Below are 15,616 nucleotides of genomic sequence, written 5' to 3' on the forward strand. Positions count from 1 at the left end.
TGTTGTAGGAATGTAGAATGGGCGAAACCACGAGCTGTTAGTACAACTTTCTCCACAGCTATGGCGCCAATTTCAAATATTAGTGCTTCTATCGATTACAGAGAACACCAGCTTTGACTGACAGCTGCTTTTTCTAGGGGAGAACTTCTCCTTTAAGTCACAATTGTTTTTCAAGAAAATATGGCCGACGTGGTCAATTTGTGGTACTAGATTTGTCTAGAGCCAAATGAATAATTAAATTAACCATAATTAATAATCTTGTGTTGCTTAATTCATTTTACAAACATCTATTTGTAGAACTGTTGAACAAAAGCAGTATCACACTCAAGGTCGTGCTGTTGTACTGAATATCAGCACTCCCTCTTGTATGATAATGCTTAATTAGTTAGATTTGGAAAAATGGCACTTATTGTTTTACTTCAAACTTTAATGTAATGAACATATTGTAAAATGTCACTCAACGTAATTTTTGCTCACTACTTTTTCTACTTATTTCTTTCCGCAGGCTTCTGGAATAGAGGGATCTGAAATTCCAGATGACGTCAAACTGATGGGCTTTGCTCAGCTCAGCATTAGTTAAACTGTTGTTCTACCTGGGACCGTGACTTGCCTAAAAAATGTGAAAATAAAAAAAAAATAGTTTATTGCATATTTTCTTTCTATGGCTGTAAAGAAACCACTACTGCCAAAGAAAACAGTACCGTTTTGTCACCCATAGGATCATTCAACGCAGCCTCTTTGAATCGTTGGTCGGCTGAAGTATCAGAGCGCACAGTATAAGAATCCATTAAAAGAAGTTTACAGCGTACATGTAGAAGGATGCAAGTATCAACAACAAACTGTTTTCATTTACCCTTCCGGTCTCCCTCGTTCTGTTATCATATCTGTTTCTCTCTAATATGTGATGCATTTGCACAATCTGAACTAACGCCCTTGAATCCTGATAAATGTAACAATGCCTTATATTCATCAGAACTACTGAATGCACGTTTTGGGGAAGTCCCCAGTTACCATATGGAGCATTATGTTATCTGAAGCGTACATATGTGGTTTCAGTTGCTCATACTTTTTACTAACTTTGAGAGGAGACAAGACGACGCTTATTAAGTCAAGTCGGATCAAAATTATAGACCCTTTTTCTTATCGTCAACAAACGCTATGAAAAGACATAAAAACCACAGCATGTCAGTACATTTGTCTTTACTTTGTTACTCCCCTGCACTGTCAGCGCATGTTCAGATGGGTCACAAATATATTATTTTATAATAAACATACATTAAAATGGATCAAATATATTATTTTTTTATAAATGCACACAATTAAATATGCATGTAAAACAATATAACAGCAGGTCCCTGTGGTTTACATCAAATGTTACTCAAACAAGTACATTTTTTGGGACTATTTTCAGCTGCGGATTAATACACATTTGGTATCCTAGAGTATTGTCAGTAGCATGATGGTGTACATGGGATTTACTACAATGAACTACAGTTACTGTGGGCATTTTGGGGCCATAATGGATGTTTATAGCACAGAGTGGAACAAAACTACCACTTTTCATACACCAACATTGTCTTTTTGGTCGTGGTATTTGTCGACAATAAGAAAAACGATGAATATTGTCAGATTTTTTTACCTAATTATATAACTTTAATAATTTAGGAAAAGAACTACAATCTAATATTGACCATAGTATACAGTTATTATTATTAACGCAGTCCACTCACTGCGTTTTTTTGTTGCGCTGGCAGCGCCCATGACCTCGATTTCAGTCTGAGTGCGTCTCACTATTGCTGTTGCTAGGTTACGAAAGTTGTCCGGCTGCATTCCGCTTCCCTTGGTAGTGACCGAAAAGTCTGTTTTAAATTTATGCTTTATGCTTCATATTTTCTTTTTTCAAGGAAATTGAATAAAGAAAACTTAAACTAATGTAAAGGAATCATGTCACCGGGAAATTGTTGCCTCTAAAAAACAAAAGGATTAGATTCTCCTCCACCGCTGTTGTGGACAAAGTTGATATCATAAGCCCCGCCCCTTCTTTCTTTGTCGCTGTTAGTGGACACAGGCCCTTACAGTTTTAATTAACCTGATGTTTGAGGTTACCATTGTGCTAGCCAAACTCAAACTTGATGTAGAATGAAATCCAACCAATCTGCTCCTTTTATAAACAACGCTGGCCTGAGGTCTTGTACGTTTAAATTTTAAAGTAAGTAAAAAGTTCAGCAGCAGCTGAAACCACTCGTGCTGTATGAGAAGTGTCTGTTGGTATCAGTTTGTGTCTGTTAAAGAGTCTCTCAAATTCTTAAAAAACTTAAGTGCATTTTTGTTTATGTGGTTGAAACATAAGTACTTGATTTAACCTCTAATGTGTAAATAATAACATTTGGCTTTGATTTGTTTTTATACTTGGTGTTTCACTCTTGGCCTTTTTTCTGTCCTATGACACGATTGTGGACTGTAGCTGTTGCGTGAAGGAAGAATTTGGCTTTGAATTCTCTTATTTTGCAGAACATATTGTGTCATCTACGACTCTTATTTACCTTAACCTCATAAAGCTTTTCACTTTTTGCCTTTGAAAAGTTTTATTTGACTGTGGAGCCACAGCTGTATCGGTGCACCGCTTAAAGCCTGTCCACCTTAAATTTCACCAAATTTTGAGCCGAGTAAAAAAAATTGTCTCCGACTCTTCCAAGCGGAGGCTGTTTACAGAACTTCTTTTAACCCACGTCATACTGAAGTCACGCAGCTGCTTTATCGCTTTTATTTTAAACGGCTAAAATTAACATTTAACATCCAGTGAAGAAGCTCATATATGATTGTAGACATTTTGAACGATTACAAATGTTACATCCTCTCAACCCTCGATACTCGATCGTGCATTAGTCATGGTTTGATAATGAATGTGCACCTGGCAGTCGGAGGTTCGTTTAACTGTCTGATCTGAAACGCCAGCAAGGTTTCACTGTTTAAGTCGGGGATAATGTCATAACCCTCCAGATGCCATATTGAATGAACATGAATGAATTCTTTGCTTGCAGAGAAAATGTTTAAAGGAAATCTTTGTATTTTGACTTGTTAAATTTTACGCTAGCCTTAAATTGAAATTGACCAAGTGTATTTTTTTTTTCGACATAAACGTGGAGGTTTTGATTCAGATTTTCAGTGTCTTTAAAATGTAGTTCTTGTTTCTCGTCGACATACCTGAAATAAACACATACAGGTGTGTTCGCGACAGAGTCAGCAACCCAATGTTAGTGTTTCGTGCCATTTTCCTGGTTCAGTCTGCAGCTGACAGCGGACGAGGACAGGATACGTTTTTTTGAGCCTTGAGAGAATGTGTGTATGTGTGTGTGCGTGTTGCGTAGATTGAGCCCTGCTTCTAACGGAGTTGAAGATCCAATGGCTTTGTTCTCATCCTTTCTCCAGCCGTCTCTTCCTGTCCTGCTTACATGTAGTCTAACAAAGCTGTAGCAACTGAACAGATGACCGGCAGACAAACACTTTTGTCCAGGCAATAACTCATCAAGGCTGTACAATATTTCTCCACCTGTTTTCAGTTCTCTTCACTTCATTCTTTCATTTGCTCTATTTTTGATCGTTTTGGAGTTCAAAGCATGTTTCTCTTGATTATTTTTAATCAATAAAGAATGAGCATATCAGACGACTCCTCGCACCAAGTCTTTTATGTACATTTCTAGAAAGTTGGTCCTTTAAATACATAAATGTTAACACCTGCAAATGAATGTTTGACTTCATATACTGTCTTTGCTCTTCTAATATACTGTAGTGTTGCATATGTTCAAGGTGTTTTACAGTTTGCAAAGGAATGATTTGTTCCTCTGCTATCTCTCCCTCATGTTTATTGTCCTCGTTATCTTCAGGCGTGACTTCAGATGTCATTTTACAGCCCATTTACTCAGGGAAAGTCCTGACGTCTATTTTTATAGACACTAAATTAGCATTAAATATGGAGTAAAGCGCTTAGAAAGTTGAAGGACTTTAGAGCGACTGAGTCTCAAATATCAATGACTGTATATATAGATGGACGACGCGTCTCCATCTGCTCTCATTGTATAAAAATGATGCCAAAATAGCCAGCATTACGGGCGCTGCCATCTTGCGATGGTGACGTCATTTGGAGCCAAAGCGGCGCTGTAGAGATCGGCGGGTGGAGCCACTGTAGCCACTTCCGCTAACAAAAACGCACACTTAACTTACCGGAAAAAACGGCAAAGATCCTGCGCCTCGCCGTGTTTAACAGCAGAACAGCTTATTGTGTTGGTCTGGAGCAAACGTTCAAGATATGGAAACTTCAACGACTTCTTCTCTGCTAATTCGGAACAGATCGGCTGCAGGAGCCGTATTTGTCAACAGAGCTGTCAATCATCCTTTTTACAGCATCAGATAACTAATTAAAAAATTAACTTGTCAGAAAAATGAACACTTGGACGTAAATCAGCATGATAAGAACTAACTATAATGACAGAAACCATGTTTGAAAAAAATTTATTTGGTCTGTATTTTGATTTTATAGTTTGACCCATGTCCCATCTGTTAACATGGAGGAGGCGGGCTTTATGACCTATACTGCAGCCAGTCAGCAGGGGGCGATAGAGATGATTTGGCTTCACTTTTAGGGAGCTGTCATGTCGTCCATCTTTTTATACAGTCTATTGCTGTGTCCGAAACCACATACTAACGTACTGCCTAGTACATACTCAAACAGTATGTACTGCATACTGCCTACTAACCTGACTATTAGGATGCCGGTGGCATCATACTCAGAGCCGTCTTCTCCGTATCACGTGACTTAATCGTTTACTTATGTCCGGTCTGATCTCTGGTCCATCTCCGCCATAGTAGAAGCTGGATAGCCGCAATGCATTTTGGGGCAGTTGAGTACAACCAGTGACCTCCCGTCCCATACTCAAATATCTGGGCCGATCTAGTATACATCCGGGCATTACTAGCATACACAAAATTGCATACTATGAGATGGGAACGCATGACATACTCAATTTTACGGTTAGTATGATAAGTACGATAGTATGCGGTTTCGGACACACCGTATGTCAAATATGCATTAACCTTCTAAAACCCTGGATCTTACTTTCCCCATAATGCACCTCGGGAGTATCGCTTAAAGAGTAACACAGGCTCTCAATTTTAAATTCGTATTTTTTGAGCCAAAGCCGAGTAAAACTGTGTTGAAATTGCAATTGGTTACTTTATAGTCTTTAAAAAGTTACATATTATTATATTTGACTTATAATACTTTATCCATCTGTTTTTACTTGCTGTGGAGTTCTTTCCATTTTCTATAAACTTGGCTCTTAAGTAAAAAAATTTTTAAAAAGGTGCAAGGTACAAACAAGACTAGGTGGTTGACCGCATCAGGTCAGTGTGTGCTTTTGTGGGCAATGTGTTACAAGGACTGTCCTTATGAGGCCGATGACAACGTGTTTGAAAGCAGGTGGGCGCTGCGGACGTAGGTGAGGATAGCGGATTAGCAGCGGAGGAGCAGCCCCGCCTACTCCCCGAACAAAGTATCCAGAGCCATATAGGCAGAGAGTTGCGTCAGTGGAGGTCCAATATGCTTCATGATCCGCCATTGCGATGTCGCAACTCTTTCTCTCTACGGCTGTGAAAGTACCGTCACTCAGTCAATCAGTCAGTCAGTCACATACAGGCCCGTGTGTAGGGCTGACCCCAGCGCTCAGCCAAAAAATGTAATAAAGGTCTAAAACGCAGCCGACCTGCTTTATTAGGACTAGGTGTTGTTTGATTAGTGAGCATAAACCCACCAATTCAACAGATTCTTGTTCAAATACTGTTAGATATTGGTGCACAGACGTACTTAGGTAGTAGGTACATCACATTTTTGTAATCTATCCTGGCTCGCTTTGAACCAAACACTACAGAAAAAAAAGTGTTGAAATCTCTGACGAAATAACAGGAACTGTAGTACATGGCATCCTCATTGGGGTCACTGACCTCTTTCCAGCAGAGTCTGCATTTCACGTGACCTCATTATTTAGCAACTCGTCAAGCATTTTAAGCTGGTCGGTATGGTGGCCCTGAAGTGCAAAAGACAAAAGGGAACAAAACATTTAAAAAAATCTAATTCAAAACAAACGTCACACAAGCCAGTAGAGTTAATCGCCCTCTTTCTTTTTCATTCTTTATTCTGATTGGACGTTATCAATTTTAATGTCTGATAACATCATTTAAAGTCAGTCAAGGTGTGCTTGTTTTTCTCCCATGTGGGCATTTTTTTGCATCGCATTTTCACGTATACATTTGACACTGTAGGATGTCATACAATGAGACATCAGGAGCCTGTGGAGTGATAGCCAGAAGATAAGAAGGTTTAGCTATGCCATGTTTATGCTACTGGTTTCAGAGAGCATGTTGCACCCAAATGACGTCCTTAAAATTGAGTGTTTTCTTTTTTGTTGATTTTGTTAATCTTATGTTTTGCCCTTCAGGGACACCATATTTGAAAGACTCCCCACTCCCCACCAATCACAGCGGAGCTGTTTGTTTGGAGATCGAAGCATGACATCCATTCAAGTCAGACTTATAGAGAGACTTATAAAGATTGGATGATGCTTGGAGAAGATCAAAAAACAATGACAAAACAAGAGTTAGCAAGAACTTAATAAAAACATACTGTAGCATTAAGTACAGGGTGTAGCCTCTATACTAGTGTATAGGCATCATCTAACTAGGTCAACCCACATTACTTGTATTCTGTTATAGGTATATAAATATAAAAACATAATACCTTATATAGTTTGTTAATATTACATTACATTTGCGGGGCCGTCTGACCATAACACATGATCACACAAAGTGCTCCACTCATTTTAAACCCCAGCCTCCTCTGCTCTTTACTTTTTACTGAGCACACAAATTATGTTAATTAAAGTCCGTCCAGGCCACAGATCTGGACAGCTGAACAACAGCTGGACTTCAGCCTGAGAGACCCTTACGTCACATTTTAATTCTTCGGTAGTCAGTTTGTTAGCAGGTCATAAAAGCACTGTGATTGTCAGTTTACACATTAACTTGTTGGACGCGGGTCACGTTGGCTGTTGCTGTCTGGACGTTGTCTAAAGCTGGACGGTTCCCCGTCCTGTGCAGCACTCTGAGCACGTTCAGATACCAATATGAGCAACTTCGGGCAGATCCTGAAAGAAATCGGGGAGTTTGGGTTATTTCAGAAACGTTTGGTGGCTGTGTTATGCATCCCCAGCATTTTTGTGGCTTATGATGTGATCTGTCAGGTGTTCACAGGCCTGAATTTCCCACATCACTGTAACACAGACTGGATCTTGGAGCGAGGGCCCAACCTGACAGAGGACAGACAGAGAAATCTCACCCTCCCAGTGAACAAGGATGGAAAGTATGAAAGCTGTCAAATGTTCACACCTGTGAATTTGGATTTGGAAACAATTGAAGCGTATGGGATAAACACTACAACAGGATGTGTAGGTGGATGGGACTATGATGCACCCAGAGGTGCCTCCAGCATTGTGACAGAGGTAAGCAATCCTCGTAGGTGTTTGTAGGTGTCTGTGGGAATGATGATTAAAAGGAGTATCCCTTTTATTTAGTAGTTCAGCAGCTGTTTTGTAAGATATATCAGTTTTTAACTTAGACCTTTTGTCCCTTCTGAGCCACCATACTGTTCCGTAACCATTACAGTATGGCACGTGTTGTGTATCGAGGTTGCTGTGCAAGCTGCTGGTCAGCAACAGGCTGTTCAAGAAGAATCCGAGTCAAGTCTGAGTCCAAGTCAAGTCCCCATTATCCGAGTCTGAGTCCTCAAGGTTTAACTATGATCTATCTAAGCTGAGCTTTAACTCTCTATCATCTGTGAGTCCATGTTTGTACTGTCCATGTTTGTACTGTACTGCCTTAGAGGGTGTGATACTGTTAAAACATGGAACCAAATGATCAATAAATTATTATGAATGATGTTGAGCAGCTTTCAGGTGAGACTGATGTATGAATGTCTCCTTCAACTCTTTACTTTAAAAGATTAGAGAAGCAGTTATAATTGTTTCCATGGTTACATTAATGTCACTGCAACAAATACCGTGGGACATTTAAGCAGCAAAACTAAAAAGTGATTTAAACTGCTATAAATTGACAGGACAGAGGAAACTCCAGAGAGAACTGAATAAACTTTTAGCTTCTTAAATAACAATCTGAAGACAGCTCTGATGGAGCTCAGGATTTATGAGGAGGACCGCTGTTACACTACAAACTATTTCAGTGTAACCTCGACTGACTGTGGGACCTTTTGGCTGTGTAGAAAACACATTTCATTGAATTATAATTAGATACTGATTGATCCTGTCTGCGTGTCTGGAGATTTAAATAATCAATTAAGAAACAGTGAAGAGGAGACGCACTTATTGTTTCTGCTGCGGTGCGATCACTGCAAACCCACCTGTTATTTACCAGAGTTAGCCCAATCCACAGTGACCTTTTATTAACATCACACATCATCCAAGCATCCGGATATTCTTTTTGTGCACTTGCACTCACAAAATATCCAGGTAGCTTTCTAACATTTGGGTTAAATCTTTGAAAGCAAAACGCACGATTTGTGTAGCCAGAACAGTTGCTGAACAAGACAGCAAGTGAACGCGCATGCAGATAAACACACGCGACAGCCCTCGCTTGAAACTCAATAAATTACTCAAAACAATAAAACAGTCCTTATCAATAAATAAGTCCAAGTCCTCCTCTCCGTCTTCAGAGTCCGAATGTGTCATTGCGAGAGTCAGAGTCAGAGTCCAAGTCCGAGTCATCACTGCTTGAGTCCAAGTCGAGTCGGACTACAACACTGCTCTGTTATACTTGCGGAGTAGCTTAGCATAATTTACAGTCAAAAAGACTGAAAATTTGTGCTCTGTGCAGGCCCCTCATGCAGCCTCTGCCTGAAACAACTCAGTCAGCTCTGTCCCTTTAAGAAACCCCGCCCCTACTAGCCCATTTTCTTCTGATTGGCCAGCTCTCCGAAGCCTGCTGAGACTGCACTTTGTGACGTCACAAAGTGCAGCATGTAGAAAAAAACTGTGTGAAACCTGGCGTTCACAGCAGCCTGGGGATTACTCCAACACACTTTTACCTACAGATTTGAAACTTCGCTCACGTTTAGTCTGGACATCCAACATTATAAATATATATATATGTCTTAAAATGTGAAACAGCATATTACCCCCTCTTTAATGTTCAAACGTCTGGTCTTCTTTCTCCATCCTCCCTGTTATCAGTTCAGCCTGGTGTGTGACAGAAGCAGTTTGATTGAGGCGTCACAGTCCATCTACATGGCCGGCCTTCTGGTTGGAGCACTGGTGCTGGGGCAGATGGCCGACAGGTACATATTAACTTTCACCTGTACTGCACGTTCTTTATACTTAATATGTTATCTTTTACAGCATATGAACATTAATAGAACTTAAACTAAATCATGGCAAGTTTGAATGAGGAAACAGAACCTTTCCCGGATAGATAGAAAAATGTGAATACTTAGAAATAGCGTATCTATCTCTCCACCTGATTACTCCATATAAATGGGAAAAAACATTGATGCTAGTCAAAGTAAAAACAGCAGCTGGTTTTCAACAGAGCGGTTTGATTCATTATTACTTAAGTCTGATTGTCCTGATCGTTTCTGTTTACAGCTTCCATAGGCAGCTTTGGGCATATACTGTATGTGTGAGGGTGCAGGATGTACATTGGGGGGAATAGTGGGGCTGTACTTATTTTGAATTGTTCTATTGTCCTGGCAATTAGGCGTCAACGTACATCAACTCCCTTTTGGCAGCCACAGCAGGATAAACTGCCAGTGGTTTGTAATCCCCAGCGATGGAGTCTCAATCCCTTCATGCCCAAAGTGTGGCTGCCAGGGAAGCATAGGAAATGTCCTTCCTTGTTGCTACAGGGAAACTGCTTTAAGTCCCCTGCAGATACCCATCAGAAATGGTTTGAGTTCCAGGGCTGAACATTTTTTACATTTTAAAATCTGTGCTTTGTAACAGAAAAATACAAAACCCCATTTACATGTATCTCTGTGTTTGAGGAACTGGTGCTCAAGCAGCTTGTTAAACCATCTGAATCCCATTGCTTGTTATGTCTATGCAGACAATTGGCTTGGCTACATGCTTGAGGGAATTGGTCAGGACCACCTCTCCCCAAGGAGTCTAGTTGTCCCTTGCCAAGTCTGTAATGAGTTGCCGAAAGACACTGAACGCTGAAATGATGGATGCCATTACTCAAGAGAATGCTTAAAGCTGTCAAAGTTTAGCTGTTACCACAATGAGCTAGTCAGTTGTGGGATGGAGATGCAGATGCAAATGGCAGGTCAAGAACTGCCCTCAGCCTTGAAAGTTGTCAGAATCCAGCCCACACTTGCTTCTTTTTGGGAAAACGTCTGTCTGTCATTTGAGACCTTCGGGTGGTTTCCACCATGACTATGGGTTATTGTTGGCAGTCTCTACACCCACTTCAACTCATGAGGTCCGACAATGGTTTTGTGGTAGCAGAACTTAACCTGAAATGGTTTCTGGCTCTTGAGATCTACATAGTTCAGGCAAAGAAGGCCACCAGGGAGGTGAAGCAGAACGATCAGTGGGGACTGTATTCACAGTACTTTTGTGAGTTTGCCAGTTTTTGAGCCCCCTGGGATGAAAGGTGTTGAGTGTTTAGGTCATACCTAAGATTACAATTGCGGTATCCCCATCAACTCCCAAGGATGAATACTTTCAGATCCCAAGATGGGAGGGACCCTCCGCTACCTCAGACTCACCTTTAATGGCAGAACTTTCAAGTTCTGTGTCCTCTCATTTGGCATAATACTTGCCCAAAGCACATTCACAAGGTGCATGGACACAGTCATGGGACCGTTATGTCGGGAAGTTCTTTGCATCTTCCATTGCCTGGACCCCTTGTTGGTATGTGCTTGCCAGAATCCTTAAGCATGAAATATATGGGGTGGAGAGATGTACATGTTACCCTCTTTAAAACTGGTTAACATTTATATTAAACCCAAATGCCAAACAGTTCTTCTCTTTCCTTTGCAGGTTTGGTCGACGCTTCGTGGTCCTACTCGCACACTTTCTCCTGCTGGTATTTGGTGTCGGGGCTGGCTTCTCACCAAACATCTATGTCTATGTGGTGCTCAAATTCTTCAGTGGCTTCTCCATTTCAGGCATTGTTGCTAATGCATTTGTGATAGGTAGGTAACATGTTCATAATTCTAACTTCTGTCTCTTTCTGTATTTGGACCATTGGTTGTCTGGCCGTTAGAATTACCCGTCTACGTCACTTCTTTAGGAGGACACTCTGCCATTTCAAGAGCAGATTATTAAAGACAAGACTACATTCCAATTATAGAGGGTGGGAGGGAGGGTGAATTATTCTTCACATGGTCTACAGCTTACTTCAATTGATGCCATTTCTTTCTTTGAAGGTGGAGAGTGGACTGACGCTTCCAAGTTTGCTCTCTGCACCATTGTCAGCCACTCTTTTTTCCCTCTTGGACTGATGATGCTGTCGGGCATTGCCTATTTGATCCGCAACTGGAGGATTCTGCACTTTGTGCTCTTCGGCCCTCTTGTCCTTGTCCTGGGAGTCTTATACTGGTATTTGAATCTTATTTTCTAGATGCTGATCTCCTTTTTTTTCTGCCATAGACAAGAGTACATCTTAATGTGGGACATGGTCCTCTATATCAATTAGGATTCTCCCAGAGTCAGCTCGCTGGCTCATCACCCAGGGAAGAAAGGAGGAGGCCATAAAGGAGGTCCGGAGGGCAGCCAAGGTGAATGGAAGGAAGGTCCCAGAAGCACTGCTTGACAAGGTAAAGTGCATCAAACACACTCATTGTGCTTTAACCCAAACCAAACACTACAAACATCTGAAATAAATATACACTGGCTTAAAGTTTACACTTACATTATTAAGATGGAGGTCGATGAAACATCCAAAAGAGGAACCATGTTGGACCTCTTTAGGATACCATATCTGAGAAGACGGGCTTTCATTATGAGCTACGTCTGGTGAGTATTCATTTAAACCACAACCTGCTGCCACATCTACAGCAATACCTTTGTTGCTGCACTGAAGATATCTTTCACTTTGTTGATAGGTTCGGAATAAGTCTGATGTATTACGGACTGAGCCTGAACGTCGGCAATTTTGGTCTGGATATCTACCTCACACAGTTCATCTTTGGTTTAGTTGAAATTCCTGCACGTCTGGGCAGTTTGCCTCTTATCCAGCACTTTGGGAGGAAAACTGTTCAAGCAGGGGTCTTGTTTTTTGGAGGGGCTGCTTGTCTTGCAATACTTGCAATTCCAACAGGTAATTTGTTGTATAATAATAAGAATAATGTTGGAGTGTAATCTGTCCTGCGCATAGCTTTTATGCGATTCTTGAAAACTAGAAAAGCGTACGGTGGCCCTGAAGGACAAAACACAACAACAATTCAGAAAGAACAATTAAATTTTGATATCCACAACATTTAAATAAACACACAAATAAAACGGTATTTGGGATCAGGAAAAGGTAGGACCACACTCCTTACTTATTGATGAGCGATTGGACAGAACCAAAGTCTATTATCACTGTGTTCCTGCAGGACTGCATTTTGAGGAACCTAGTGTTTTGCGACAGTGCCACCTAGTGATTGGGTGGCAGCAAAACAGCAATGAGGCTGTATTCACCTGAAATACTCCTTTCTTTCAAACTCATATCTTTAAAGATGTATTCTGTCCAAATACAGCCTACTGTTCAAGAACTTATTTTAATGAAAAAGGAATGTGTCCCCGTGTTATAAAGCATGATTCCATTCAAATACTTTCTCACCAAGAAATTATAGTTTTAAAAGTTTTAGATGTTTTTGCATTTTTGTGAAATGTTTTCTGTTTTGACCCCCATGGGCTACCGTAACAAATACCATATTTATTTAAAAAAAGTTTTCAACTGTTTTCTTCATCTTGTGATGCCTTTATCCTTTTACACCTAAAGATATCTTATGGTCTAAGACGTGTTTTGCATCCTTACAACAGAAATTTATACGTGACAAATCTGCTTTTGTCTGATTTATTATTATCAGATCTTCCTGTGGTGGTAACAGTCATAGCTGTGCTGGGAAAATTTGCTGCCACTGCCAGTTTCTCCATAGTCTACGTTTATACTGCAGAACTGTACCCTACCATACTAAGGTAAGGTAGCTAATGTAACAGAGGTAAAACATATAACCTGTTATTTAACATGATGGGCAGAAACGGCCATGTTTGCTATTGTTATACGATTGCTGTTATGTCCCTTGTAGGCAGAATGGTGTAGGTCTGAACTCCATGTTTGCCCGTGTGGCGGGAATCCTCGCTCCACTGATCAGGCTGCTGGATGTCTACCATTACACCATCCCCATGCTGATATATGGAATCATTCCCATTTCAGCTGCAGGTTTATGTTTATTTCTGCCTGAAACCCTTAATGTGGAACTTCAAGACCACCCTGAAATCACGTAAGTTGATGAGCCCTTCCACAACATTCTGCTGATTAAAGCTCCTGCGAGGAACTTTGGGTTTGTGTTGATTTTGGCGCCCCCTGTGGACAAAGAAGTACCTATTATCTCTTTGCTGCAGAAAAATCTTCTCCTGCTTTCTTTTATGATTTAAACATATCACTAATCGAGAATCTTTGCCGTGAAAATGTAAACAAAGGCTGTTTCACCCACGTGCCTACCTACCCCGCAGCAGCAGTTACAGGCATTGAAAATATCTAAAAAGAAATATTCAATCTCGTCACTATTGGCCTTGCTTACTTTTGTAGGTCATAGATGCATCAGTATTAATTTCAGTCTGTTTCATAACCACAAAAATCTCGCAGGAGCTTTAAAAGAATCTCAAAGCAATTAAATATAACAATGTACTTGTTTTTATTTTCAGAAATCCTGAACATGTTGCTGAGATTGGATCCCTTACCGAAGAGAAAAAATCAGAAAAGAGCACAAAAATGTAAATAAGATGGGTGTGATGGTCTGTTCTTAACTGATAACTGGTAACAATAATTTATCAGAGTTCAGTAACATGAATGAAAAGCTTCTACTGAATCATGTTTATCTTGTATTTAACGTAACAATGTTATTTTTTTCAGTGATGATCTGTTTACTATAGAAGTAAAAGACAGTTTGATAACTGGAATTCCTATGTTTATATTAAATTATGTATATGTATATTTATATATATTTCCCATGTACATATTAGAGTTTTCTCACTTTAATAAAATTGTTAAATCATGGTAAGTGTGTGTATCCAATCCCTCTATTCATTTGCTGAAATACCAATATGTCATCAGCAGAGTTTAACTCCCAATAATTAATAATAATAATTAATAATAACAATAATAATTGATTTACATGAGTCAATTTGATTCATCTTTGAGCTGAAAACATGTACAGCTGTCATGTCAATGACGCTGAAACTAAAACTGTTGAACATAAAGGAGTATTCATCAACTAAATGATAATTAAACCTTGCTACCTGATGACAAACCACAAACAGAAACCTGAACAACTATTAGCTTTAATTATTTTGAAACATTGAGACACATGATAGCATTCATGTGAAATCCTACGTGCCACAACACATCCTGCTCTGCATACACGTCAACACACGACAAGAAGGGTTTGATACATGGCATGGGTGGGCAGCGGCTGCAGACAGAACAATGCTGAAAACACTGATGTCATGTATCTTGTGCTCTAAGATATAATTACTTGGTGTGTGTAAAACCTGTGACAAAACCTTTTTTGTGCTAAGTGCAAGCTAATTTATTTTGAATGAATCTGACCCTCATGCAATGTAACACCATGATGTTGCTACTCCACACTAGTTCACCATATTTAAGGTAAAAGTTAAGGTTCAATGAATCAATATATATGTCCACAGGGGTGGCTTTTGTGGCCAGCAGGGCCTGTTTTTGATGTGAGCAGTAATTTAACAACTCGTCCAGTGTTTTCAGCCGGTTGGTATGGTGGCCCAGAAGTGCAAAACTGATACATTGATAAATAGTATTTATAATCTTAAACGGTATTCATGCAGCATTTTGTTAAACAAAGTGCTTTACATGCATAACAAAAATGTACACATGTAAGGACTGAGGTAAATAAAAGCAGGTTATTAAATCAGGACAGAAAGAAAAAATACAAAGCCCCCCCAAAAAAATAAAAATCATAAAAAGATTCATCATCAATTTGAGAGGTTAAATTCTAAAGATGTCACTGATTCAACAAGCCTCATCAAAGCCCCAGAGCTGATGGTGCTAACTTTGATGATACGAAAATAGAGCCTAAAAATGTACGCAACTCAGAATTTGAGGGGCATTCCTGATCAGTGAACGGCTTTTTAAGCCTTTATGCAGACTTTGCTCTGACTTTGCTTGAGAAATAAATGATCATAAAGATGAGTTGGCAGATCTGGACCGCTGCACAACAGCTGGACTTCAGCCACAGGGATCCTGACATGTCTTATTTTAAAGGTTTGGTAATGTGTTGTTGTTTTTTACATCGATTCATCATTCATAAAGT

General features: G+C 39.9%; 2 protein-coding genes across 5 annotated transcripts in view; both read left to right on the top strand.

The window, feature by feature from the left end:
• The window catches only part of oxsr1b (oxidative stress responsive kinase 1b), a 48,788-nt gene extending 45,123 nt beyond the window's left edge, over window positions 1-3,665 (top strand). For all 4 annotated transcript variants that reach the window (XM_069667296.1, XM_069667297.1, XM_069667298.1 and 1 more), the window contains one exon: window positions 506-3,665. In XM_069667296.1, coding sequence (XP_069523397.1) covers window positions 506-580 — 75 coding nt within the window. In that variant the 3' untranslated portion in view covers window positions 581-3,665. The remainder of the gene's footprint in view (window positions 1-505) is intronic.
• A 3,510-nt stretch (window positions 3,666-7,175) lies between these two features.
• On the top strand, window positions 7,176-14,049 carry LOC138596068 (solute carrier family 22 member 13-like). The gene is made up of 10 exons (XM_069667654.1): window positions 7,176-7,550; window positions 9,294-9,397; window positions 11,103-11,257; window positions 11,492-11,663; window positions 11,761-11,881; window positions 11,986-12,080; window positions 12,170-12,384; window positions 13,139-13,247; window positions 13,358-13,552; window positions 13,977-14,049. Exons 1-10 carry the CDS (start codon window positions 7,176-7,178, stop codon window positions 14,047-14,049), a joined length of 1,614 nt encoding a protein of 537 aa, XP_069523755.1.
• Window positions 14,050-15,616: the final 1,567 nt, after the last annotated feature.

This window comes from Semicossyphus pulcher, unplaced genomic scaffold, assembly GCF_022749685.1.
Source record: "Semicossyphus pulcher isolate SPU_LCO1_2020_fin unplaced genomic scaffold, fSemPul1.0.p SCAF_18, whole genome shotgun sequence".
Classification (NCBI taxonomy): domain Eukaryota; kingdom Metazoa; phylum Chordata; class Actinopteri; order Labriformes; family Labridae; genus Semicossyphus; species Semicossyphus pulcher.